Source organism: Penicillium canariense (genome assembly GCF_028826845.1).
Source record: "Penicillium canariense strain IBT 26290 chromosome Unknown utg000001l_segment0_segment0, whole genome shotgun sequence".
NCBI classification, from domain to species: Eukaryota; Fungi; Ascomycota; class Eurotiomycetes; order Eurotiales; family Aspergillaceae; genus Penicillium; species Penicillium canariense.
The window spans coordinates 6,978,655-7,006,405 of NW_026622728.1; the positions used below are offsets into that span (position 1 = coordinate 6,978,655).

General features: G+C 52.4%; 8 protein-coding genes across 8 annotated transcripts; 2 read left to right on the forward strand and 6 right to left on the reverse strand.

Moving 5' to 3' along the window:
• Positions 1–858: 858 nt before the first annotated feature.
• On the forward strand, positions 859–1,122 carry N7482_002397 (uncharacterized protein; the record flags this gene model as incomplete). Its single annotated transcript, XM_056684522.1, has 2 exons — positions 859–974; positions 1,038–1,122. The coding sequence occupies 2 exons, from the start codon at positions 859–861 to the stop codon at positions 1,120–1,122; spliced, it is 201 nt and encodes a 66-aa protein (XP_056548128.1).
• Positions 1,123–5,160: 4,038 nt separating this feature from the next.
• gprM lies at positions 5,161–6,898 on the reverse strand (the record flags this gene model as incomplete). The annotated part of the gene is made up of 4 exons (XM_056684523.1): positions 5,161–6,390; positions 6,462–6,616; positions 6,668–6,772; positions 6,829–6,898. The coding sequence occupies 4 exons, from the start codon at positions 6,896–6,898 to the stop codon at positions 5,161–5,163; spliced, it is 1,560 nt and encodes a 519-aa protein (XP_056548129.1).
• Positions 6,899–8,556: 1,658 nt separating this feature from the next.
• N7482_002399 (uncharacterized protein) lies at positions 8,557–8,841 on the reverse strand (the record flags this gene model as incomplete). Its single annotated transcript, XM_056684524.1, has 2 exons — positions 8,557–8,575; positions 8,675–8,841. The coding sequence occupies 2 exons, from the start codon at positions 8,839–8,841 to the stop codon at positions 8,557–8,559; spliced, it is 186 nt and encodes a 61-aa protein (XP_056548130.1).
• Positions 8,842–9,471: 630 nt separating this feature from the next.
• On the reverse strand, positions 9,472–9,717 carry N7482_002400 (uncharacterized protein; the record flags this gene model as incomplete). The annotated part of the gene is made up of 1 exon (XM_056684525.1): positions 9,472–9,717. One exon carries the CDS (start codon positions 9,715–9,717, stop codon positions 9,472–9,474), a length of 246 nt encoding a protein of 81 aa, XP_056548131.1.
• Positions 9,718–13,057: 3,340 nt separating this feature from the next.
• Positions 13,058–15,601, reverse strand: N7482_002401 (uncharacterized protein; the record flags this gene model as incomplete). Its single annotated transcript, XM_056684526.1, has 6 exons — positions 13,058–13,887; positions 13,940–14,586; positions 14,648–15,155; positions 15,217–15,426; positions 15,489–15,517; positions 15,582–15,601. The coding sequence occupies 6 exons, from the start codon at positions 15,599–15,601 to the stop codon at positions 13,058–13,060; spliced, it is 2,244 nt and encodes a 747-aa protein (XP_056548132.1).
• A 1,396-nt stretch (positions 15,602–16,997) lies between these two features.
• On the reverse strand, positions 16,998–18,225 carry N7482_002402 (uncharacterized protein; the record flags this gene model as incomplete). The annotated part of the gene is made up of 3 exons (XM_056684527.1): positions 16,998–17,394; positions 17,460–17,950; positions 18,001–18,225. The coding sequence occupies 3 exons, from the start codon at positions 18,223–18,225 to the stop codon at positions 16,998–17,000; spliced, it is 1,113 nt and encodes a 370-aa protein (XP_056548133.1).
• Positions 18,226–19,608: 1,383 nt separating this feature from the next.
• N7482_002403 (uncharacterized protein) lies at positions 19,609–23,278 on the reverse strand (the record flags this gene model as incomplete). The annotated part of the gene is made up of 2 exons (XM_056684528.1): positions 19,609–19,844; positions 19,900–23,278. The coding sequence occupies 2 exons, from the start codon at positions 23,276–23,278 to the stop codon at positions 19,609–19,611; spliced, it is 3,615 nt and encodes a 1,204-aa protein (XP_056548134.1).
• Positions 23,279–24,845: 1,567 nt separating this feature from the next.
• Positions 24,846–27,368, forward strand: N7482_002404 (FACT complex subunit POB3; the record flags this gene model as incomplete). Its single annotated transcript, XM_056684529.1, has 6 exons — positions 24,846–24,859; positions 25,411–25,633; positions 25,704–26,221; positions 26,284–26,523; positions 26,582–26,947; positions 27,008–27,368. 6 exons carry the CDS (start codon positions 24,846–24,848, stop codon positions 27,366–27,368), a joined length of 1,722 nt encoding a protein of 573 aa, XP_056548135.1.
• Between the last annotated feature and the right edge of the window lie 383 nt (positions 27,369–27,751).

Sequence of the window (27,751 nt, forward strand, 5' to 3'; positions counted from 1 at the left end):
CCACCATAATCACCCGACCAGTCTGACCATCCTCCGACTGTTGCTCAGCAAGGCGCGGATGTCATCGAACGTGTCAGGCGTGTGTCATGTACAGTCAGCGTTCATTAGTTTTTGGAACATGCTACATGCCCTACTTGTATTTCTGCTAGTGGGCGGAAGTACTGTGTTCCAAATACTAATGAACGGCCACTGTACCAGGCACAAGGACATATATATGGGCTCATGTCACAGCCATTGTATTCCGTATTCCACAATCAGTCACTAGTCGTGGGCGTCGGAGGTGTTTGTGGTAGTAGGCAAATGCGCAGATAAGCCAGCAGTCAGAGGGGCAGCCAATACCACAGGCGCATTGAGGACCAGCACACTATTTCGCGAATGTTTAGACGCTCAGTAGGAAGGCGCAGTAGGATAATTGCCGAAAGGTCGTCCCATAAATACCATTCCACCCTCGCTGAAACGGCCATCGATCCGCGTGTTGCCCTCCCCCAGAAAGCGCATGGATAACATCCAGAGTACGGAGTAGAGACTGCGATCGGTGCAAGCCATCGCCGCACCGAACAAGCAAGTATGAAGCAGCGAACAAGCAAAATGCCACGTGGATCAGCGCTGGAGGCTCGCAATGAGAAAAGACGTAAACTGGAATATCGAATTTCTGCGTACCTTCTTTCCCTGAAGTTTCGGCAACTGTGGTGTCTTGCGTGGCTCGGTCAAAACAAGAACTAGCACGGCGCCCGCAAACAATGGGAGTCGCTAGGATGAGTACCAGACTGGGACTTTTCAGGCGACGGTGCTCGCGGGTGGTCTTTGTGGCTCTGCGGTTTCCAGCATGATGGAAGACAGACCTCGCTGCAACCTGGGATGGATGACTGCAATTCTGGTATCGTTGGTGAGTCTCTCTTTCTTAAGAGCATGAAAGAGCCTGATCTGACCGGCGCCTCGCTTGACGGCAGTTGTATCTGTTTGCGTCTTGACTGGTAAGGCACGTCGATGGTAATTGTCGCGGTCCAGGACTGACACTACATAGTGATTCACTACAGCATGGCCCGACAAGCCGCCGCTCTGGTCACAGGAAACCTCGAGATCCTCCTCAAGGCGCGACAGCACAGACTCCCCAATTCGTAATCATTGACTGATCCGCCACACAATACATGTACTACACCGCAGTGGGCATCATCAAACCCTCGATCCTGCTTGTGTACGCAAGCATCTTCCCCACGGGAGGCTTTCGAATTGCCGCGATCATTTTGGGCAGCATTGTCACCGGATGGGTCATCTCGATATCTGCGTGAGTCTGTTTCAATATACGCTGATCAAGAAGTTTTGGAATCCAACTGTGCCGGGCACTTGATCAACCTCAACGGCTTGTTCATCGGGGGTGCGGACCATCCGAACGGATATCGCTATTCTGGCCCTCACAGTGCATGTTATGTGGGGATTGCATGCCACAATGACGCATCAGCTGTCAGTAATTGCCGTATTTCTGCTGGGTATTTTGTCACTTCCCCGTCTGAGATATAGGGGTTGTGCCCCGGCGAGCCAAAAAAATATATATATATATATATATATATATATATATATATATATATATATATATTCTGGACCTGCCGAAGCCCGCATCTGGTGTGTTCATGAGAGTTCTAGCAGCGTCATCGCCTGCTTGCCAACATTGCGGCTATTTTTCGTGACTCTCGAAATCAATAGCTCAGTCGGCACCTATGCACGAAACAATGGTAAGGGCTTCGGCCCAGGAGTTATACCATAGGCGACTGAGCCCTTGCACCCGGCAGAGGATATAATTTTGGAGCAAAGGGTCCGGCCGGAGATCAGCATGGTGGTTGATGCGTCTAGAGATAAAGTGCGGCTAAATGCCCTCCAAGTATAGCACGATAGCACGGGGCAGGAGACGCGCTATAAATCTTCGCCACGATAGAAATGGAAAGCTTTAGTGTATCAATCTATACAATCAACATACATAATCCATCAACAACGAATATGCGCCATATTTAATCAATGCCAAAGAATCAGAAAGCACCCCGAACTCAATTTCGTCGAGGACCAACCCAATCAAAGTAACCGTCCACCTCTCTCAGTCAGCGCTCTCTCGTGGATACCAATGGCACTTTCGAGATCCTAGCTCGACCCACTGGCACTAAACCCCGGCAATGTAGATTGTGCTCACTTATATTCATTTTGTTTATTTTCAATTCGTTTGTCCTCCAGCTCTCACGGCTCAATTCCTAGGCTCTGGCTTTGTCCATGGCCAGACCCTGTGGTGCTCATCAGCCGATACTAACCAGTCCGATCTTCTCTTTCCGAGGCGCTACTCATACCTCAGCTATCGATGCCACCCGGGCATCGGTCTCATTATGAGTGCTATCCGATAGTTTATGCCTCTCGCTACCCTTCATCCCTCCAAAGACAGTACTGTACGTGGTACACTGTCGAAAAAAGGTTGAAAAACAAAAACAATCAACCCCCGCAAAATACATACCCCACACAAAATATCGGACCCGATACATAGTCCGAACCTAAAGGATCAACAGAGATTACAAAAACAAAAAACAAGCATGCCCTACGGAGTCTACCCCATCCTGTACAATGCCGATCTAGCAAATCAAACCGATCCATCCCCACCGAAGGCACATGTTCCCAACCTTACCACTGCCGAGCCTCGGCGTCACGAGGATTAGGTTCGCTAGCTCCTGTGCGCGCTAGTTCCCCCGATCCCTGCTGCATCGGACGCGACTATTGATTCAGTCACATCGCACAGCCCATTCTGGGGTGACTACGGAGAGATCTATAGTATATCCCTCGTCTACGGTGTTATGGGGTAGTCTAGTCTAGACTGGACGGACCGCAAAGCCGGCCGATCCGATGCGATCGCTGATCCGCGGAAAGCACATGCCAACCTGCCAGGGCGATGCCAACGTGAACCCAGTTGGGCCATGGCAAGTATATGTGCAGGTCATGATGTGCCTGGCATTTCTGCTCCATAGTACAGAGTACTCCGGGTAGTGTAGCGGAGTGGAACTATGTGTGGAGAAAGCTTGTGCGTGGGACCGGCGACGAGGTATCTTGACTCGGGTTGAGAATGGAATCGGCGACATCCTAGTCGGAAAACAAAAAGGCGGGAACGGGCATTCTCTGGCCACAAGCCTGGGGTTTGGGGGCTGGGATCGTTTTCCCCCATGGGGCCATTCGGGGAATAATCCGGAGAGTGGGCCGGGCAATGGACCGGAAAATGGGCCGGAAAATGGGCCATGGGCCTGGATCATGGACGAGGAAAAGCCATGGTCTTCGTCAAAGGGTTCCTGTGGAGTTGTTGATGGGCTGGTTCGAACCGGTTCATGGCGGTTGTTGGCTGGAACCGACGTAATATCATAAACTTCAATACTATCAATAATATCATTCCTTCATTTTTGATTCAAGATGCGCGTGCTCCGTAGGTTTGGCTCGAATCGCCCCGCCATGGACCCCAACTGTCAGGAGTCCTCCACACTGTCTCACCGTACCTGCAGGGTATAACCTCAAAACGCAATGTCTTAACTACCGAGCGCACCAGCCATACTCGAAACACCCTAAGCCCAAATTCCACACCGAGGAACTGTTCATCTCCCAAATTTAATTTCCCAATTCCCGACCCGAGACAGCCAGAACCCTTCCCTGCTCCCACAACCACGCTAGCATAGCTTCCATTGCCACGCGCACAGCCGCGTGCTAGTTCTAGAGCCCCGGCCCAGCAAACTCCGGATCCACCCATGCCCAATGCCCAACAGGCGAAATCTCTGATATCCAGGGGGGATGGGGGAGGAGGAGGAGGAGGAGGGAGCACGCTAATACAGACCCTAGCTAGCGCACCGTGTACGCGAAACACGAATAGTCCGTCCCCGGTCCTCCAGCACTCCGTGGAGGTCCTGCCGGTGCCGCAGCCTGACTGTTACGCCAGGCCCTATGCAGGAACGGCGCACTAACCCGCTCGGGTTGGCCACCCATGCGTTTCAGCACGAGTGAGCCTGTCGGCTGTGCGGGTGGGGCGGCGGGGGTCGGCCTGGGAAGGGTTCTAGATGTTTTATCTTGCAGGACGCGTTGCGCTAGTTTGGTGGCTGGGGGGTGCACGGGGAACAGGACTCAGTGCAGGCCGGGGAGGAAGAAAGGAAGACAATAAGATAATAGGTGGGACAATACGATTACCTCCTAGAAGCCCCGAACAAGTGGTAACTCGGTAACAAGGCTTGGCCGTGGGGATTCGGGATTATTGGGCCGTATCATGGGCGCTCTTCTTTGCCTGGACTACAGTAGCCGAGCGTGTGTAGGAAGTTGGTCTGGGCGAATTGCAGAATCCACCCTGCGGGACGACATGCCGTTTCCTCGTGTCCCTCGCGGCGATCGTCATCGCCTGGCGTCAGGGTGGGACAGGGCCAGTTGGATTGAAAATGGGAAGATGAGAACGGTAGATCGAGAGGGGACTGGACTGGCTGGTGGGGACAGACTACGGTACAAACCACGGTACTCCGTTCTCCGTTCTCTGTACTCTGTACGGGGTAACGTAGGATTGAAGTACGAAGCACAGACTACAGTACTATACCGGTTACAGGGGGAGTATACGCAGCGGAGGGGCTCAACGGATGACCCTTTCTTTTGTCTCAAACTCTCTTCAGATTATGCATTGTAGATGATGCATGGTAATGATACACTGGTTGTAACATGTGCAAAGAACGCAAAACAAAAAAAAAGACAGACATTATAAGCAAGATCTTGTGAGCCGCTGCCAAGGGAGCGAGCGAGGAAGTAAGCAGCGACAGAAGAAAAGGAAAGGCAAAAAAAGACCAAGCCCTAGCGAGTCGGAAAGAAACAACCGTCTTCCGTCCCTGGACGCCATGGAACATTTTTCTAACACCAAACCCCGGGCAGAAAGCACGTAGCAACACAACCGCCATAGCAGCAGTAGAAGCGGAGGCGGCAGCCGCAGCTCCCTGGTTTTCCTCCCATCCATTCATCCACCGATACGCCGATACGCCGTCAGGTACATCCGTAGGGACTCCTTTCAAACGCGATCCGGCCTCTAGCCCTTTTAAGCCCGGATCAAAACTCGTAACGCTCGACCATCGCCCACTCGTCGCTCGCCACAGCCTAGCTAGCTCCTGGGATCCCACCGAGTAGTCATCGTGCATGGCCAGGAGCAAAGGTGGCTGAAGGATCCCAGTCGCGCCCGTTCGCAGACGAGCTCGGCGGCCGCGGCCCACTAAAGCTCATCGACGGCCTCGTATACCGCGCCTCTTGGTGGCCAAAGTGCACGCTGCGATCGAAGGTCGGGCTCGTCGCATCCATCGGACTGCGACGGCCGCCCAGGGTGTGCGCGGGACTGGGTGAGCGCATCGCTTCGCGAGGGCTGGGCGAGCGCATCATTGCACTGGGGCTGGGCGAGCGCATGTTGTATTGGTAGGGCTCGGGGGTCTTGGAGGCTGTGAGCATCTCGAAGCCCTTGTTATCGGGGTGGCGGTGGGCATCGACGGAGACGAATTCCCGGTGCGCGGAAAACCCGCGCCGACAGAGATCCAGCCAGCCGACAAACATGGATGGCCGTGCGAAGAGGATGAAGTTCCAGAAGCCCACGAGGGAGAGTAGGTAGACTACTGCCAGGAGGGTGGGTTCGTTGGGGCCAAGACCGGAGGCATATCGCTCGCAGGCCTCCTTGCCACCGCCCGTGGCGAGGCACATGATCCATTGCGAGGCCTTGGCGATGTTGGTTGGTGTCGGCTTGACGTTGCGATCGAGGTCGATGAAGACGACAGCGAAGAAGATGACGTTGCCGAGGATGATCAGGACGAGGGCGGCACCGCGCCATTGAAGCTGTATGACGCGGCGCACACGGCGGTAAGCCTGGCGTGCGGTGACGGTGCGCACGCTGCTCGTGTAGCTGGGCAGGCCGGAGCTGTTGTCGGTGGTCGAGGCGGATTTGTCGAACAGCGAGCGCAGGTAGATATGCATGCAGTAGGCCATCGTGGCCAGCTGCAGAACGAGCGCAGCGGCCGCGAATGAAATGAGCGGGTACCAGTAGTCCTGGGCGCCGTACTTGATGTTGATGTGGCAGATCTCGCCAAAGCGGAACGACACGCCGGTGAGGATGAGCATGACGGTCATGGCGACGGCGGGGATCCCGAAGCCGGCGAGGAATGCCCCCCACATGAACTTGGGGCCGAGCACGAACTCCCAGCACACTTGCAGGTGGAAGGCGATGGTGCGGATGAAACTCCACATGACCACGAGCCATCCGCCAAAGAGCAGGAAGGCGCCCGAGAAGGCGCAGGAGAGGTTAGAGTACATATCATTAGGCGTAATGGCGTTATGGCATTGCGCGGGGTTGGTTCCAAGGGGGATAATGAACGCAATCTATGGGGAATCCAGTTAGTGATGCTTCTTCCTGCTTGCTTCCCCTCTCCCTGGCTCGATGGCGAACTTGCCTCCATGCAGCAGATACCCAGCGTAAAGCAGATACTCAAGTAGTGGCGGTTGGTCCATTTGACGGGGAGAACGGCGTACGAGACGAGAAGGAAGACGCAGAGAGGGAGAATGGCGACACTGATCCAGCTAGCGACGTCGACTCGCTTCGCGGTATCTAGAAAAAGGTTAGCCTTGATACTCCCCGTCCACATGGGAAGTCACTGACTATCCGCGTATCGCCAGTCGGAGAGCGGGCAAGGCAAGCAGCATGACACCGCGGTCCCATTGGGACCGAGGCCGGGGATGGTCTCGCAAAATCGTCCATCAATAACTATAGCACTCGTCAACGAACCGTCTCAACGTGGTTTGTTGCAGGAAGAAACATACATCCACCTTTCTCCGGAAAGAGAGACTCCTGGAGGAACGGGCTAGGACAGTATCCATTCGCAGTCACCATGATGGCTAGTAGTCAAGCCAAACCGGCATATCCCCAGGTTGCGGGTATCTAACGCGCCAGCGCGACGAGACCGCGCACTGTCGCGCTGCAAAGGAATGTCGAGGGGGATCTGGGATATCGAAATCGAAGAGGGAAGAGGAAAAGAATCACGCTAGAGTGGGCACCACCCCGGTATACATACGGAGTAGCACCAGACTCGATCCAAGAGGAGGGGGGAGGAGTCACTGGTGGAGAGAGGGGTGGATCCAATACGGAGATGGGACTTGGATTTAGTATTTAGCGTACCATACTTGGGGGTGAAGAGCAGTAGTCCAAAGCAGCAGGGGTGGGTCGGGTATAGAGGCGAATCCCACTGCAGAAGCGCCGGGTGGAGGACAGAATCATGTACCGTAACTCCGTTGGGGTGGACGGGGACCAGGCAGGGCCCAGTACAGAGTACAGGGGCAGGGCCCGTTCTCAGCTTCCACGAGCAGACGGGATGGTCGCGGCGGCGCAGAGGCGATTGGCAGGTGAAGTTACACACGGTCCCCTCCATGAACTCAATTCCGACGGTGCTTGGCGGGTCAGGCTTTAGTTCCGGGGTCAGCCCGGCTCAACCAGGCGGGTGGGTGTAAGTGGTGAGTGAACTAGTGAACTAGTGAACTAGTAACTTGGGGCCTGCAACGGTAGCTAACGAGAGGCGAAGTCACGTTGGCTTTGGGCCTGGCCGTGGTACTGCACTTCACAGGAGGCATACAGGTATGGTACTTGGTACTGTTAGGCTGCCAATGATCGTACTGTACAAACTGTATCTGACTACTGTATTCTACGACTAGCTCGTGAGGATGGACAGGATTTAGGGTTGAACCTCTGGAAGCGAACTCCACCGGGCAGTGATCTCCATGCCACGGCCCTCATCCAGTAAGGCTCAGCGCTGCACTGGGATCACTTGCCGTGGTCCCCATTCTTGTGAACCAGAGAAACTGGTAGCGGACTAACTTTCACGGCAGCGTCTCACGGTCGCAAATAGTTCTGGAAGGCTGCCAAGCGCAATGGGCCCGCGGATCGTGGAACCACGTTTAGGCCACGTTCTGAGGGGGTAAAGGATGTCCCGTATCTATCCAGTATACTCCTTCAGGAGAACCAAAGTCGCCCCCGGGAAGGAGGAACCCCACAGAGAAGGCGTATAACAGTTGTATCGCAGTTGGATATGCTCCGTAGTTGCTCCGGACCGCAAGTGAGAGACTGTATGACCGTCAATGACGCGCATTGCGACCGGGGGAACCAGCTACGAGAGAAGAAAAAAAAGCAACGACCCCCTGGCCACGACCAGTTAAACTAGTCAACAATAGCCATAGTCAACCGCAACGGTGGCAATGCTAATGTTCATCCCTGCTGTCTCTGCTCGACCCACCCCCCTGGCTCTGGTGCGGGTCCCGTCCTCACAAGTCTAGAGCGAACTTGGTGTCTTTTCGTCGCTCCTCAGGCCCCACTTTCAGCCTCGTTAAGGTGAAAAGAGGAAAGGAGGAGGCCAGGGTGACGAGGCACGCTAAATACTTAGCAGCAGGCCCTGCCGTTAGCTACTCTAAGGGGTTCGGAGATTTAGATCCCTTTTGGGGACTACCTTTGTCGAACAGGAGGAACAAGAGTTGCGGTTACTTCCGAAGTCTTTGTTGAGCCTAAGGGCCGATAGAACGTCTATGGCGATGGTGGGATGATCGGAATTATCATGATCATCATGGTCACTCAACTGCCGAACAACAGGATGTACTCATGTTATGATATTAATATACGTACAGTACCATCAGGAACGTGACGGTACCATCCTCATCCCGTGCAATCACAACCCGGCCGATACCCTCGTCAACCCTCAACTCCTCGACTGCCGCCACCCCAGCGCCGCCCTCTAGTTCGATCGACTGGCGGCCAGACCTCACCCCCTCGATCCATGAATCAGCCCACATCAGCAACTTTCACGACTCCTTCGAAATCCATCACTGCTGTGCAGCTGCAGAGTGGCCAGTGCCCGGCATGCTACCCGGTGCGCCTCGCGCCAAACGGCCCAATCACCACCGCCAGTTCGGCTCTTACTGTGATCGCCCTCGGCATTCGTTGCGCACACAGCCAATGACTGCGAAAGCGGACCTTTTCTGACGTTGTGGCAGGGCCAAAGCATGGATGGCACCTGATCAGTCGAGTCTGGATGTTCTGGACTGCTTTTCTCAACGAAGGGCATCCCGGCTCGCAGGGCTGTGCGCCCTGGGATGTGCTCCGTATAACTGTCCTATCAACCCCGTCCGATCCCGGGCTTGTGGGCTGCTCAGCCTATACACGCTATTTATAGTATAAACCACAGTACCAGATCGGGGAATCCGTGACTTGCGCAAATCAGATGTGATGCAGACACGCGCAGCTCGTCAATCTTATCATCGATTATCCAGCAAAATACTTTCGGGGCATATTAATCGTTCCCCCGCGTTGTGCTCATCACACTGGTCACCAACACCACCCGCTCCAGCCAGCCATCCCGCGCAGTGCTCGAAGACCCGTCAGACACTCCCACCGGGCATGGTCATCACCTCGTTGAGTCCCTGCTAAACTGCGCTGTCCTCCCAAACATAAAATCCCTTGCTAGCGGCACAAGCACGCTGCGCCCAGAAATTCAACGGCCAATCCAGGTGCAGCAGTGTTGCGCTCCGCGCGCGTGTCGACATATCAGCACCTGCACCCTCGCCCACACCGGCCTGCTCGCTGCAGCCTGCATCTAGCACATCCGCCTGGTCGGCGACCGTGTTCAGGGTGGGCGTAGGCAAGCCCAGAAGCAATGCTACCACTACCATCACCGGTTCCCGGTTCCTCGATACAGGCAGCCGACACTCCTGGTGCGATGATACAGACGGAAATGTCGGCGATATGCAATGCCTACTACGTTGCGTCGGGTAATATTTGATCGCCCCTCCTGCCACTCAGTTCATTCTTTGGTATACCAACCGATATTTGCGTAAATTTTGAAGCAAAATCCGGCACCACGGAAGCCAGATTCCACGCTCGGAACTCGGCTATCTCGTCGGACTGCACACGGGGTTCTGGGAATATATCTAGCTCCACTTCTACCATCGCAGCCACTACCACTACTAATGTAACCATGACTAACGCAACCGCTTCATGGCCGTTGGCCACTCATCCAACACAAATTGGAATCCCTGATAAATATAGCAGGTATAACTTTGCTCAGTATGAGTATACGTTACATCTACATCTACAGCCCACAGCTCTCTTATCATTTGACTCAAAGGAACTGTGCAGACAGTCGATATAGCTCGTGATGACCGCGCACGGTTGAACGTGGTGCGTCGGTATGTCCTCGAGAGGACAACCTGGCCCACAACTGCCTTTTTATATAGCTTGAAATGATCTATTTCTACGCTAGAACAGGGAGATTCATATTTATCACCTATATTAGTTGCCATGCTTCGGGGGGCTTGCCCTCTTACACAACTCAAGGAATCCATCAGTCGCAATCTAAGTGGTTCCCATCATGTCACTTGGTTTCTTTGCTTTGTCATGTCATCTTACTCTTCCTATTAGCTGTACCCTAAATCGCCAAATCCAAATGTTTTCTTGTGTCTATGGAACAATCCAATCGTCCAGTCTTATAGTTCTAGACCCTTATACCCATTTTGACTAGTATCAATGAAAATTCTAGCACATACTCCGCGGTATGTACTAAATGAGCATCTAAAAATATTATCGAATTGTAGGATATTTGTATGTACTAGTACTGAGAAACCCAAGTAAGGTGAATGAACGGATAAGCTTTCGAGGAGACCTACTGAGAGGGTCTCTATGCCTGCATGGCTAGTATTGGCGGGTCACGGCCTAGATATTCCGAGCTAACCAAATTTGTCTTATAAATTAGTTAGGAGAGGAGTGGACGCTGCATCAGCCAGTCCTATCGATTGATCCAAGATCAGACACGCTAAGACACTAACTATCCTCCTACACTTTGTTAGGAATTTCCCTCCTATCTGTCTAAACCTTAGCGATGAAATATCCTATAAGGTATAAGCGAGTATCTTCCGTGCCTGAGGACTCCTCATCGAGAACAGCCTGGGGTAACCCCGGCTGCTTCGTGGGTCCTTGGCTTGCCCAGCTAAGGCGAGCAGAGAACGCGAAGACTGAGCCGTTTCGGGATACCTTCCGCTGCCTTGGGGGGGGCGGCCGCCTATCAGTGGGGACGTGGGTGCGGCGGTGAGGATGAGGGAAGAGTTGGCGAGTCCACCCCGCGGGTTTGTTGCCTGAACGGATTGGGAGGGGGAAACATCGAGTACATGTGGTGCGAAAAGAAATGGTGTTTTTACAGTACCAATAGTGTGGTTACTCCGTATGTTGGTTTATTACCTAGCATACATATGATGTGTGGAGTTGTAGATCGGATTTTGCGGATAAATTTGCATCACGGAGTGACCACACATCGCACATGTTTAATGCACCGATTTAGGTGTGTGGGTAGCGTGTCTCCTGTCATATTTAGCTGCTCACCTTGCTATTTGGGGTATTGCCAAAATTGATACCTATAGTCGGGTATGTATTCTGTCGAACTGGGAACTGCTCGTATAGACTAAGAATGTACCCGATAATGCATTTTTGGCCTAGTTGTTATTTGCCCTATTTCAGCTCGACATATTCCACTAACCTTTATCCTTCAAGAGACTTGACTGTGAATATTTCCCCTATAAAGACTCGCAGTATCTAACTAGTAAAAGTAATAGATAACTACACCACTAAACACCGCCAAGCACAATGGATAACCCATTGCTAAGGAAATAGAAACAAGTAGAGTAGACTAAGAAAAGTGAACAGGCCACAGAGAAGGGGGGGTATTAATGGAAGCCGGCCCGATTAGGTAGAACTATACATGCATGCTTGAAGACGACTTTGTGGAGTGGATCACACAGGCTACCTATTAGGACTCTCTTGGTTGATGTTCCGGAGAGTGTTTGACGATGCATCTAAGCATACCACTGCACTAAGTCCCCAGGCCCGTTGATGGAGGGCCTGTTGTTCATCTGATCTATTTCTCACCTCACCTCACCGCTGCGCAGTTCACCCTTCCATCAAGTGCCTTTGCACTACCGATAGCCGCAGTCAGTAGTAATCACAACGACCTGCTATGAATTGGCCGGCCTTGATGATAGCGACCTCAGCCCCTGGTCTTAGAATATCCAATCGTGCGCCTGCTAGTAGCTCCCATTCTCCATCACAAAAGGCTTCTTTGGGTATGATTTAGCTAACAATGGGTACTCTAGATATGGCGGTATCGGTTCCCATAGTTACAGTATCAGTAAGCCACTGGAAATCAACCGTCCGAGACGCCTATTCACCTCGTGAGCCGTACTATGAACGTCCAACTTAGTCTGAGCGCTTTCGTCACAGCGACAGCAGCTCAAACTGGAAAGCCCCACTCGCCAGACTAACCTGGTTCACTAGGGCATGTACATAACTAGTTACGGCCAGTAGTTAAACTGGTTTCACGGGCCGACGGCTCGGAAGTGATGCAACAACCACCTACCAGAGGAAACTAAACCGAGCACGCTTTGTCTGCAGGAAATTCTCGCTTTCGGTATCTAATTATTTCAAAGTTGAGCCCGAACTTTGGCCTGTTCTCGTTCTTGTTCCTATTCTCTTTCGCTTGCTCTTTCTCCTCACCCCCGCTCCCGCTTCTGCTCCCGCTTCTGCGTCTGCTTCTATTAAGTGCAATACTATTATTGTAATGCCACGCCCGAAATACAAACCAGCCCCCAATGAACTCAATAAGAGCATATCGAGAGAACATGTCAGTTATGACGCCGGCTATGGATTAGGGAGGCTATTGCGGGGTTGGCGGGATTCTTCCTCGCTCGCTGGAGAGTTCAAGATGGATTCTGAGCCGTTCTTGTCTTCTCTTTAAACAGCTCAGATTATCCTGCAGGATTGTCGCGACTCGCAAGTGTTCCAATCGACAGGCATCCAAGGCCATCGGCTGCGAGGATGTCGCCATACCGTCTGCTCGCGACTGACCGAATCGGATCGAATCGAATTGAGCCTTGGGGATATGTCCTGCTGCCACCCTATGACCGTACCCTCATTCGAAGGAGAGCTTCAACATTGTCTTGGTCTGAAAATCAACACAGGGCCCTCTCACGTGTCCGCTGTCCGGTGCAGAAAGGCCTCATCCCACCCCCATTCTTTCAACAACTGCTGCACACGGTACTCAGTCGCCCAGCCCAGATCCGCCTCGATAGCCCGTAACAGCCGAATGGCGGTGCGACGCTCCCGCGCATCCGTCAAGCACTGGCCCGCCACGAACAGCGGCTGCAATGAATTGATCCTCACGCCGCCGTCCGGCCGCGCCAGCCCGATGCCCAGGATCTCGCGGCTGTGGAACCCGATCTCAGCCTCGATGGAGCGATACGATTGAAGTCGCAGCGTGATTGTGCTCCGGCGGCTGGTCGATTCGTGCGGCTTGTTGATTAGGAGCAGGATGCGCGCCATGTGGTAGTGCTGCATGCTGGAAGCGCACATTGGGATACTGTGCCAGATTTCCTGCAGCGTGGTGAGGTCCTTGGCTTCGTCAGCGGGGCGGTAGTGTGCGATGCGAGACGGCTCGATCCGCGCACAGGGCTTGAATGTGCCTGGCAGACCGTTGTACCATGCGTCCAGCTCGGCTTCCAGTCTGTACCATCGTTCTAGGAGGAACTGCTGGGAGACGCCGAGGGGCTCGCTGTCGACGGACCGGGTGTCGTTCAGACTGAGGTTGTCGCCTGAGCTTATGTGATTGACGATCTTCGAGAGGATCCAGACAAGCGCGTTGCAAATCTGGTCTTCTTTCATTACGTCGTTGCCTTCGGGATATCCTGCATTGCCCGTGTTGCTGGGTTGCACGAATCCCATGTGGTCGAGCTGCAAACCGGCTTCGGTCCACAGCACGATGTCGTCTGTGTTCAACCTTGTGTGGCATTCATTGATGACTGAGTGGTTGTCAGTGACATGTTTATGAAAATTCTCCGTGGAGTGACTTACAGGCGGCAAGATAGTCCTGGCGCGCGAAGTTCCAAAACGTTGCCTTGCGCGCCTTGGACAAGCTGGACTTCTTGTATTGATACGGGCTGTTTCCATCCGACGACCGATGCTCCAATGGCATGATGCCCACCTCGGCCACATCGAGAAGAGACTTCACGCCGCTCAAATGACGATTCCACGCAGGGCCCGTTGCGTCGAGGAATTCATACACTGACAGTATAGCCGTCGCCGCCAGGACTTCATCCGAATGAACACCCCGCGAAAGCCTACTATTAGAGACACGCCGCCGACGCTTCCGGGGGTTCTCTGCATCGTCACAGAGCTCGTTTGCCTGCCACTGTCCAAAAGCTTCCGGTGTGCTGAGCGGAGGCGGGCCTTCTGCGTCCGGTTGCAACTCTTTCATTAGCAGTTGGATGGCCTTTTCATAATATTTAGCCCCGTGCCAAAGGAAATCGGTGTCTTTATCAGGCCACACTTCCATAACAGCCTGCCGTGAGCAGACTCCGCCCATCTTCGCCTTAGCACCCTTGACACAGCCTAGTTGCTTTGCAGCATATGCGCAAGCAGCGTATTTGAGAAGGGGGTTAGACCTCGCTCGTACTGGGACATACGAGGCAAAATATATGCCCAAGTCAAACAGATCCATCCTGGATGGGGGAAAGTGTTATTTGGGGATCCAGCAAGGAATCAAGTTTCGCGAATACATACCATAAGCCTGGGCCTTCGGTATAATGTCGCAACAGGAAAGCAACCTCGAAATCTGTCTCGGCAGGGCTATCCACTCTTTGCTCAGTTGCTGATCTCGATAATGCAGCTGGTCGCGATGGAAGGGAGGCACGCCTCTGGTCGGGTGTCATGGAAGGGTCGACGGGCGGGGACAGGGAATGCGACGGGTTCAGGAGGAAGTTGATGTTTGTGTTATTGCTGCTGGCAGATATGGACATCGATGGTGAGGTGGGAGGAGGCATCGCACTGCTTCGCGACCGGTGCGGAGAGGGATACGAGACGCTGTCGGAGACGGAGTGGGTCATGGGGGAGTATGGGAAGCGATCGTGGCTCGCAACGGCGGACAAGGCTTCGAGGCCGTGCGAATCTGCATCGCTGGCCCTGCAGTCACTACCCCATCTCTGATTCTGGGCCTGGGCCAGTGCGACAGCGCTCGACTCTGCGATTTCAAGGTCGTCGGCGTACGGGTCGGAATTGTCGACGAAGATGACTGCCAAATCATCAGCCCATAGGCTTCCGGGGGTCGTAGGTTCAGTGCAGACAAAACGTACCGTGTTTCGGGATATCTAGCCAGACACTATCCTTGTCGAACGTGTTCTTATACGAGTAGAACCCTTTCAAATCTCCACGCCCTTCTGGTGCCTGCTGTTGGCTATTATTCATCGACGCGTTCTGCTGATGGCGAAAAACGATGCCCTCGCTGGGCCGACATTCTCGACCACCTTTGCGACATTGCGTGCAGACCGGTTTTTGTTCGTCACCTGGCGAGTCATGTTAGCCAAGACAGCTCGCCGCAGGGGTGGAACGGCCTGGGGCCCTGTACATTTGAGCTTGCGAGTCCGACATGTCAAGCTGGGCAAGGATCAGACAGGCGTTAGCGGTATTGACTTCCTCTTGGGCGCATGCAAGGACTTACCAGCCAGTTCGGGAGCGCATGCCGGGCGAAGGCGCAGGCGCTACATCGTTGGGGGAAGACCCCGGGCGGAAAAGAAGTAACCTGGAGACTTGCGGGGAGGGCAGGTGACCTGGGGGAGAATGGAGGATTGGCCCCACTGATTTCTCCGTCTGCCTTGCTCCACTCGGTCGGGAGCTTGCCCCTACACTTGTTGACTCCTTTCTTCTTCAAACAGCTACAAGTCACTGACATTCTACTTTCTATCTCCACTGAGTTGCATATGAGTTGGGAATCGTCGTGTTTTGTTCTTCCAACGTGTCCGCCTCTAAAGCTGTTCGGTCGGCATGAATCATCTGGATGATCGCGCCATTGAACAAGCTCCCCTTGAATCTACCATTCAAACGTAAGCTAGCAACCAGTGACAATTCGCACCTTCCCGGCGAAATCATAGGTCTTTGGTAGACCCAGAGCAACCATTAGAATAAACATGTCATATAATTATGTCGTGTAAATAGTATGGCCTAATTACCACCCCTCATAAACATACAGTCTATGAGTGCGTTCATTCAGGCTTCCCTCCCTTGAGATATTAATCTGCGACACTAGGGATATCCACAACCAATATTTAGTCAGGGCTAGTACAGATTAGCAATTTACCTAACGAAGCGGGGAAAGGCAAGAAGAGTGGAAATCAAGAACCTTATGACCTCCAGACCAGCGACAAACGAGTGAAATCAACCGGGTATCCGGCAGTATAATTGTTAACTAATTGTTAATTCATGCTGCTCGAGACAGGATATTACGGGGTAGCGTTGACTTTCAGACCCAGAGAGAAGCACTGAGATGACCTAGCATGAGACTTTATGAGTATCATAATTAATCTCATGTCTTCATAAGGGTTGTTTATGTTTCCCCGCAGTGTAAAGTTATACTCGACACCGGGGAATAATTGGAGCAGGGACGTTCTCTGATTGCAGTCCGTCGAGCTTCTTTGTCAAATGTATGGTCAATCTCTGACCATGACAGCAACAATTGTTCTAGCTCAGAGCAACAGCCGTGTAGAGATAAAATCTAAATGGGCATACTGTTTATGTTCGCAACCTGCGAATCCTTCAGCAATGCCGTATGTGCGAGTGCTCCCGCAGTGGCAGTATTTCCGACCGATTCGTTGCAGACATAAGGCGCACCAAAGCAATATGTTGGGTGCCAACAGGGCTCAGTGCAAGTCTTCGAAGTTAGAACTACCTGACACAGGCATATGTTGCTGAAGGCTTACCATATACCTCCAGACAAAGCACGGAGCGACGAGGCTGGCATGCGGGATCTGTTTGAACACAAGGTTGTCCGATATGTACTGTGTCTTGCTTTTCTATGAATTATCCAACGGCAACGAGTTTGATGGCGTAAAGTATAACTTGGTTATCCGATAATGCGAATTCACCATTGAAACAGACATCTGAGGGTGTGCCCATCAAACCATGCCTTGTTTTCTTTCCATGCTTGCACAACAAGATCTCTCCCAACCTTCACAACCTCTTCAACTTGCTCCTGGCTACCCCATCCCGGCACTCGACTCCCCAAGCAGATTAGGTGAGCGCCAACATGGATTGCTGTCCGGAATGCCATCTTGTCGCTCAGAGGCCCGTATCCCTCCAAGAAACCCTCTATTGCCCACACACCACATTCGACGTCTTTGAAGAGCTTCGTTTCGTATGTCTCGGCGATCATCTGGCCCAAATCCAACGCTCGGCTCCCAATTTGGGCCATTTCCCAGTCAATAACAAACAGCGTTGTTTTTGAGTCGCTGGTTAGCGGAACGTTAGGAATAAGAACACTTAGAGTAGTTAGAACTGACGAAACTTCTAGAGTCAAAATGGAAAAGATGCCGGGTCAACGTACTTCCCAGTCCAGAAATCCCCGTGAATAACATTATATTCGGCATCATGGTCGGTCTTCTCTAGCTCATTTGCCGCAAAATCGCGAACTTTTCCGAAAATATCGCGACTATCTTCTAATACTCCCGGGAAGTTACCAATCGTCTCCAACAGCAGGGTGTAATTAATGTAGAACTTGAGGTCTTTCAAAGTTTTGTTCTTGCTGAGAACCTCTTTAATCGCTTGCTGTTCTGGCTTGGCAGCCCAGTCGTGGAAGGCTCGCAGCCAGGACCCGATGCTGTGCCCAAGGGCTCGTGCCGAAGTCTTTGACATGCCACGAGAGACATCCGAGATAAGGTAGGTTTTCAATTCGATTGAATGTGGAAGATCCTCCAGGATTTGAGTGTTTGTCTCTCGGTCAAAGTGGAAGAGCCTAGGAGTTTTGACCATGATGTTCTCTGGAGAGTCATACGACTGAAGACCGTCGAGTGCCTCCAATATGGCTCCTTCGAATTGCTGGCTAGGAATTAGTATTTCCAACATTGATCTTGCTGGCTGCAACTCACACATCTCTCAGTAGCAAGCTTGAAACTTGCATTGGACGACAAATAGTCCTTGGTATGTTTGATGATGATAGAATCTGGACGTCCCGAGAGAGGAGTTCCGCGATAGACGAAATTCGCGGTGCCGCCGGATAAACGGCTGAGAGAGGTGCACGCGAAAGAGGTTTGTGCGAGCTGCTGCGCAACCTCATCGCGGACCTCATCCTTCTCCCCTTGGGTTCCTGTCATTTTTGGTGCGATTTGAGGTCCGGATTTAAGGTGAGGTGAGGTGCAAAATGACTTCCAGCGTGGGAGGCCCAGTTGCGCTGTCGCCGAGGGATCCGCGCAGAACGCCAAGACCAATCACAAGTATAGCGCCCGTATTCCACATTCTCCAGTGACTCATCGATGTGGGTGAAGTTTGGTTAATTGTGATATCTCTAAAGCTGCTAAATCGAGTGGAAGATTCAGCTCCTCCCTTAGCTATCCTTCCTGCTTCCTTCTTCACCCTGTGGCGATCTTGGCAATGGCCATCTTCCAAGCCACCACCAAGAAGAGCAGCTCGGTATGAATGATCCAGTTCTGTCACTCCTCCTGTCAATTGGTGGGGCTGCCAACAATGTTGAGCGGGGGCACATACTGTTTTAGGAGCTGCTTGATCGCAATAAATCCCACTTCGTGCCCCTCCATAATCCTTGTCTCAGATGCATAATTTTATTTCAAGAACAGATTGTACACCATTGCAGAAGTATGACAGTCTCCGAAGTCACAATCGCTGGATCAGTGGCACTGTCGACTGCCCTTCGAAAACGAAGTCAGACTATCCTCCATTTGGTCTCTTTGGCTCTCTTCGATATCAAGCAGTCGTTCAGGCTTAAAGCCGTTCGGGTCGGGGAGTACATTTCCATTGTGGTGATTGATGGCGTTGGATATGCCCATAGGTGTCCCTGGCGGAATGAGATACTCGACCTCACGGCCCTAAACCTGGCCGCGGTAGAGAAGACTCTCGTTAGGAGCAATCTTAGGTGTTCTTCCTGCTACGGCGTAGGAGAGGCGTTCAGGTACGGCAGTGTCTCCGGTGGGAACCACGGTAAATCCGGCGCGTGCTGACAGAGGCCGGCTTACAATTCGATTAATCTATTTTTGGTTCCCACGGAATCAGACCAAATGCTTGGCCTAAATTGGACATTACTAAGATAGAAGCACATATCCCGACTAATAAGGTAAATCGTTGTATTATCCACGTCCCCAGGACGTATTCACTAAGTTACAATACAGGTGTCACATGTACACATGTATAGCGGCATATGCACAAGGGGGACCTGGGGAGATAGATCACGTCGAGCGGGACCAGGTCAACCGACAAGACCGCAGACGAGGCGAGGTCACAATCCGCCACACACACAAAGAGTAGTCGCGAAGAAACAGACCAGCGCGAGAACAAACACACGGCATGCGCTAGCAAAATAAAAAAGATTCAAACATTAAGTGAGGGAGGGTTGCAAGAGGGTATAAGCAGGCATTGCTTTCGCAAGAAGAAAAAAGATGACCAAAACAAAAACGCCGTTCTTGGAGGTAAGAGGGCGGAGAAGAGAATTTTATGCAGGCGAGAAGGGGTTGGAGGTGCATTCATTAAATTACTGGAGCGCCGGGGTTGGGCTGTCGCAGGGAGTTGAAAAGGTACTCTGGCGGCAGGCGCTGCATGTCGGTTGGTCGGTCTGTTCCGAACGTCTGGGGTGCGGCACTGTAGCCCTGGCGGCGGCGCTGGATCTTGTTCGCGATAATTCCAGCGGCAACAATCAGGAAGACGGAGCCCAAAGCGCAGCAGAAGGATACTAGGACGACAATGCCATTGGAATGATGGGATGCTGTGGTAGAGTCAGTGATGATCGGGTTAGAGGAAGAAACGTCAGGGCTACTCACATTGATGCGTGTACGGGTTCTTGTTCTCCATGAACAGCTGGGACATGCTGCCAGTCTCGCCGTTGGACTTCGACGATAGGATGAAGGGTGTCACTGCGGTGCCGTTATAGAGAGCCGCAGAGGCGTTGCCGAAATCCGGGATGACGAGTTCACCCAAGATCAACAGGGTCTGGTCATTCTTCAACAGAGAGACTGATGAATGATCCTGGTTGATGGGGAGAATCTCCATACCACGAATGGTCGTACCCTTAGAGAACAAAGAGCCCGTAGATTGGAACTTCGATCCGTCGTAGTTCAAGAGGAAGGCCGAGCCGTTGGCCGAAGTGCCACCAAGCCAGAAATTGGAAATATCATCGCTAGCAGGAGCAAATGCTGTCACATTCCCCGGAATGTCAGAGGTTGACGCGCCGGTCAAGGCCGTCCAAACCGAAGTCTTCTGGTTAAAAGTGGCGACGACAGTTTTATTGCCTCCAATTTCAATATCACCCACAGCATACAAAATGTTCGAGCTCGCCCAGGAGAGGTAAAGCACAGTACCGCCGATGGATGCACCAGGCCAGCTCCATCCGTTGACGGAAGAAGTATCCCAAGCACAGACAGTAGTGCAAGGGAGCGCGCCAGCATAGTCAAAGTTGCCGCCGACATAGACCTCGGAGGAGCCAGGTCGAAGGGCAATGGATTTGACTGTGGCATTGTTGCCATTGAGCGCCCAGGGTTGGCTCTGCTCAAACACGTTGTTGGACAAGTCATAAGTCACCATACCAGCGACGCCGGAACCAGCAATAGTTCCAGTGATGCTGCCACCAACAAACAAAGTGTTGTTATGTACAAGCATCGAGTAGACTGTAGAGTTACTATCCAGACCTTGCGGCAGACCGAAAATGTTCTCTTTGGTGCCATTCAAGAAAGCCACATTCTGGATGGTTGACCCGTTGCTGCTCAGAGCAGTGAACTGGCCACCGACAATAGTCAAGTTGCGATCAGACTCGGTGTCGAAGACTCCAGTGATGATGCCCGTACTGGATTGAGTGTGATTCGTGTTCATTGACAAGGGTACCAGATTCAGGTCGTCGGAGTTCTGCAACGACACGGCGCCGGAAGCAGTAATTCCATTCGTAGCAAGGCTGCCTGCAAGGATGGAGGTATCGTTCACAGAGGTCACTGCGGTCAGCCGGCCGGCAAACTCCATTTGAGTAACATTGAGGTTCTGCAGCCAGGCCGTCTTGGAAGGGACCCAGATGGCAAACCCAGAGACAAACACAGCCGGGTGGTCGCTGGTAGCGCGAATCTGACTGAAGTCACCGCTGACAGCAATAGTGGTCTCGTTGATGGCTGTCGATATGTTCAGCTTGATCGGGTAGACAGCGTCGACCCGACCATTCAAACCATCACCCAGGGCCGACCACTTCTTGGAAGAAAAGGAGTAGGAAGCGACATGGTAAAGGCCGTCGGCACCGCCATCGGAAGTATCGGTGAACTGGCCTCCAACATACAGAACGTCATCGAGGGTAGTCATAGCTAGCACCTCTGAGTTCAAGCCGCCACTCTGCATTGTGGTAGCATTGCCATCGGTAATAGACATGACATTGTTAATCTTCTTGGTGGAGAAGTTGCCCGCCACATAGATAACACCATCATTCTCAGCCAAACTCATGATTATGGCACCATTGTCAAGCGAGGTGCCGGCCTTGTTGATAATTGAACTATCAAGGTCGGATGTATCGGTCTTGGAAGTGGGGTCATAGTCGTAAAGACCATTCAGGCCACCGCTGGTGGTGTTGGATAGCAGCTCAAAGCGGACCATAGATGCAACAACAGTGAGATCTCCCTGCCCAGCGATAGGCCGAAGCGTGACGCTGGGTCGGAAAGAATCACTGCTGCCATCGACGTAGCCAGAATACAAAAAGTCGTACTTGTCGTCGTCGTTGGTCTGAGAAATAGTTGTTGGGGACGGCTGAGAAGCATCGGTGCCAGTCACGACGGTGGCTGTGACATTGACCATACCACGGGAATCGCAGCTGTTGTCTTGAATACATCCAGGGGTATAGACAAGAATGGTGTAATTGCCAGATTCCTTGATATCGGGATAGAAGACGACAGAAGCGCTCGTGTCATCCGAGTCCGTCACCGACGCAGACAGATAACCAGCATCTGCGACTGTCCAAGAGCCAGTGCGAGTCGACTTGGAGGGATACTCGATACCCGCGCAGCTGGGCTCGTTAAACGCGTCAACAGCGTAAGACAGGATCTGGTCCTGGAATACTTCAATCCCGTTTAATCCTGCACCTTGGCCGTACCAATCCAGAACCTCAATCTGGAATCCCTGCATGCCAACGGGGTTCACCAACGTGAAATCACGGTACTTTTCGCTGGTACTATCAGAAAGCGGGCAGGACGAATCGCAGTTAATTTTTTTTCCGGAGTCGTCCGTGTAAGTCATGTTCATGATGCCGTTGTCGGGAAGCGCCCGGAACAGGAAGCTCTTGGTACCACGTCCATCAAAGTGGGTGTTGTAGAGACGAATCTTTGTCGGGTTGAAGGTGAATCCAAAGTAGGCCCGCCAGTATCCAGGGGCATAGTCGTGAAGCAGCCAAGTCTTTCCCTCGCCCGCTTCACCGCTGGTCGAGCAAATAACATTGCGGGGATCGACATAGCCACTGAGAGAAGTTTGGGCGTCGGACGTGATGGTGGCGTTCTGCAGATTGAGGATCTGCTTGTTATTAGACGAGCTGGTCATGTTGCCAAGGCCATCAAAGGATCCTCCGAAGATGATATGGCCGTCATCACCCTTGATGATGGAGTTCACAGGGCCATTGAGACCGTCGAAAGAAAGATCGGACCAGCCGTCGTCGGGAGACCATGCGACGGCGTTCGAAGTGTTTTTATACGAGAAGTCTCCGCCAACATAGACGCGGTTGGTATCCTGGTCACAGAGCACGGCCGACACCGACCCCGTCAGGCCAGGCAAAGCAGTCACATCGCTAGTATTAGGGTTGAAAAGAGCAGCGCCGCGAGATTCGACTCCACCCAGGCCGGTGAAGTTACCTGCCACAAATATCCCTGCGAATGTACCGTCTTTCTTCGTGAAGGAGCACATGTCTCGGATCTGCGCGTCGGCGGAGGAGAGGTTCGTGAGGATGCCATTAGGTAGCGGGGTGAGAATGGACGAGCCTCGGCGCTGGGTGATTTCAGACTGGCCCTTATATTCGTAAAGCGACACGCCGTCGAAGTCGCCAGTGATGGTGACCCGGCCCAACGAGGACAGGTCAATTTCGGGGATCGAGACGGCATCGAAGGTCAAGGCGTGTGCGGTGGGCAGGAGCGCAAACAAAGTCGACAAGCCGGCCGCCGCGGGCCCGTACAATGAAGAAACCCTCATTGAGTCGGGGAGCGACGACAAGCAACAGTGGTATCGTACCTTCAGTCGGGGGAGGGGGTAGTGAAAGTTGAAGCGACAGTGGGTTGACGACAAAGGGAGTGTCGTTAAGAATTCAGGAGGCCGCAGGCCTCTTAACGCGAACGAAAGGAACGTAAGAAGGAATGTGGCATGGAAAAAAAGAAGAATCTAAGGAATGCAAAAGAACGTCAGCTGCATGTCGAGACCGAAGCCTCTCGCTGCATGAATACAGAATCAACGAATGACTGGAGGTGATGGGATTGAAGGTTGAATCGAGATTGGAGAGGGAGAAGGGGGCAAGCAGGAAACCGCCAACGCCCAAACACCGCAAATACGCCCTCGTAACAGTCCAATCACTCTCAGATACGCCGGGCCCGACCCAAGCCACGCTTTCCAACCTACGCGACAGGGAGGTTCCACCTTATCCACCAATCACCATCGCATATCGCCGCCCTTCCGTCCCAGCTGCGGGTCCCCGACCCGTGGGTAATGCTATCGCGGGTCATGCTGGTGGCGGGCCACGCTGCTGCAATGCTGGAGGATTGCGATCGATCAATTGCCAGACAATATGGTCTCGTGTCGCGCGAATAATGCCGTCTAATATGAACCTTCTATACCGTTCGTGTCCATAGTCACTGGGGAGAAAGGATAGCTATCTCGATTTACGTCGAGATAACGGCTGATTTCCCAATTGAATGAGGATCTACATCCAAAGTTACCGAACCTCCTTGCACTCGACTTTAGGCTGGCATCCCTTCTGTAAGCGGTATACTCCGTACGGTGTATGTACAGAAAATAGAGCCATTAAAGACAACGGATATTTAATATTTCGATGGTGATCTTACTCCTACCTCTTCATCATAATGTCCTACTTTCATCTTTGATGCTCGAAATTAGGAAGTCCTTCATAGCCCGTCTAGCTCCAATACCAAGTGGGCCGGCCGTAACGAAGTGTCGCAGAGCAAGATCCAGCCCCACGACCAATGTCGCTTAAATATAGAACTCCAGGCCCACGGCGATTCCATCGGTTGACGCATGGCACACGCAGTCTGTTGGGGGCAATTACAGACAGCACTATTGATATGTATTCCGTACGGTATACCTCGTCGGCTTATGACCTTGGCTGGAGTCAATGTGCCGCAAGTACGGAGTATACAACACACCTAACACTAGCACCCAGGACATACGGGCGGCCCTTAAGAGACCTAAAACAACCCGATAAACATAGCACGTCTCACCATGGCGCCGACTTGAAGTTCATCTCATCTGCACAGTCCAATTTACCGAGTCTCATTACCTTAATTAGGCCACCCAAGCATACGGATGGACCGGTCAAGGGAGAATTTCCATCATGATGTTTCAGATGCTTTCTGCAGCCTGCCGTGACGTCCCTACCAGCAGTTCACACTTCGATCGTTTGGTCGGGAATATATCAACAAAAATAGAAATAAAATAAAGCGTCTTGGTTAATGAGTAGTTACCGGTGGTGTCATCTTTATTCTCTACTTAATCATAAACTAGAGTGGGAGGGGGGGACTTCTATCTGAAGATGTTGAACATACTGTAGGACGCTGGGTGTAAGGGGAGTGCACAGACTGTACTGTATTTCCTGGTAGCTTGGTTGTTCAAAATATATCATTGTCTACCATCTTAAATGATACATTGACTAACAATATCCCACTTGAGTATTTTGTAATCATAAATGAAGTAATCCGCTTGATTAATAGGAGTTCAAACTAGTCGTCAAATATGTTTAAAAAATCTTTCAGACGAGACGACCAAATCACCTTCCTTCACTTGCCAAATATCTGGTGACTGTTTGCTGCCCATTTTATCAGGCACCAAACTAAACCCAACTGGGCGGAAGTGGCATCCCCTGCGGCGCGCCGAACGCGACTCCCGAGAAATCTGAGAGCTATCCAAACCCGCCTCCCTGCCGTTGCCATCCATTCCCCGCTTCACTTCCACGTCATATTCATCATATTCCTGCAATTCCGCAATTAATTATTCTTTCAATTCACAGCTACAGACGCATTACACCCTAGAGCTTCTCCATCATGTAAGCTCGTCCCGTCAAGCCCGACACCTCAAATCACCGCTGACCAAGTCCTTAGGGAGAGCTTCGACAACGTCTACCTGGACCTCTCGAAGCAGCCGGGGAAATGCAAGCTAGCGGAGAGCGGCCTGGGCTGGCGCCCCTCCGGTGGCGGCGACACCTTCACACTCGACAGCAGTAACATTGGCAACGCCCAATGGAGTCGCGCCGCGAAAGGATTCGAACTGAAGATCCTGTCACGAACTTCCGGAGTGATTCAGCTGGATGGTTTTGATCAAGAGGTATGTCGATCGCGCGAGAGAGCGCCCTCTACGATGGGCGAACGAGAACTAATGGACTCTGTCACATTAGGACTTTGAGCGACTGAGCAAAGCCTTCAAAATTTGGTATGGCATCAATGTCGAGAACCGCGAACACGCCCTGCGTGGCTGGAACTGGGGCAAGGCAGAGTTCACCAAGGCCGAGCTGTCCTTCAGTGTCCAAAACCGACCCGCTTTCGAAGTACCCTACTCCGAGATCTCAAACACCAACTTGGCGGGCAAGAATGAAGTGGCTGTGGAGTTTGCGCTTGCCGCAACTGATGCGAACGGCGCGAACGGACAGCCGGCTGGGAGCACACAGAATCGCGGCCGAAAGGCGGCTGCGGGCCCCGACGAGCTGGTGGAGATGCGCTTTTACATTCCTGGCACGGCCGTGAAGAAGGAGAAGGCGGAAGGTGCAGAGGGCGAGGAGGAAGAGAACGAAGAAGAGGTGGAGGAGCAGAATGCGGCGAACCTTTTCTACGAGACCCTGATGGACAAGGCGGAGATTGGAGATGTGGCTGGCGATACGTTCGCTACCTTCTTGGACGTTCTCCACCTTACCCCGAGGTTTGTCTTCTACTCTTTGGTTTTGCTGCGTGTATGGAATCTGCTACTCACTATTCTTTCAGAGGTCGTTTCGATATCGATATGTACGAGTCGTCCTTCCGTCTCCGTGGCAAAACATACGACTACAAAATTCAGTACTCTGCCATTAAAAAGTTCTTCCTGCTTCCAAAGAATGACGATACCCACACCCTCATTGTTCTCGGTCTCGACCCCCCTTTGCGACAGGGTCAGACTAGATATCCGTTCCTGGTTATGCAGTTGAAGTTGGATGAGGAGATCAGCCTGGAGCTGAACATGACAGAGTAAGCGTTGCCCTAGAACTTGGACCGCGTTTTATTTCATTCGCTGACACAATTCTAGGGAGCTTTTGCAAAACCAGTACAAGGACAAGCTGCAATCACACTATGAAGAGCCCATCCACCAGGTTGTGACTAAGATCTTCCGTGGGCTGTCTGGTAAGAAGGTCATCATGCCGTCCAAGGACTTTGTCAGCCACCATGGTCACCACGGCGTGAAGTGCTCCATCAAGGCCAACGAGGGTCTTCTCTACTTCCTGGACAAGAGCCTTATCTTCGTCCCTAAGCCTGCCACCTACATTCAACTCGACAATGTTGCGGTGGTTACCATGTCCCGTGTCGGCGGCGCTGTCTCGGCCAGCCGGACGTTCGATATTACTGTCAGTCTGAAGGGTGGTCTCGGCGAGCACCAGTTCAGCAACATCAACCGGTAAGTGGAGACTCTTAATTTTCATTCGCCCTGTCTGGTATTCTGACAAAATCTCCACAGGGAGGAGCAACAACCGCTGGAAGACTTCTTCAAGGCCAAGGGTATTCGCATTAAGAATGAGATGTCCGACGATACTTCGACTCTTCTGAAGGCGGCTCTTGATAACGAGGATCTGATGGAGTCGAGCGACGACGAGGGTGTACGGGCCGACCGCGGCTCCGCGGATGAGGACGAAGAGTCGGTCGACGAGGACTTCAACGCCTCCTCTGACTCGGACGTGGCCGAGGAGTATGACTCGGCGCACGAGAGTAGCGGTGACAGTGACGAGGAGATGGGCGATGCAGATGCAGGCGACGACGCGGATGCCGGTTCGGACAACGATGACGAGTCCCGACCGAAGAAGAAGAACAAAACCGGATAATAGATGATCACAGCTAGCCTTTCTCGATCTCTCTGTTTTATCCTGCTTGGGGACTGGACTTTGTGTCGTCTGGCGTTAGCATATGAACTTCTCAAATCGATGACCCTGAGTACTCCGTTACTCTAGTCCCAGTGGCTGTCTGAGATCTGCTGTTCTCCTGTACTCCGTACTTCGCCAATAAACACGTTAAGGCGGACCCACTCCGGGTGGGCCTCACGTGAGCAACCCCGTAACCCCTGATCCCAAGTAATTCCAGGAGACCCAGCAGTTCTTGGGTCGAGATGTGGTACGTACCCATGCGGGTACAACCACCCGTAAATTGGGATAGAAGATAAACATGTGCAATTGAGAGCTCTATGTGTCCAATTACTGGGCTCAATGGT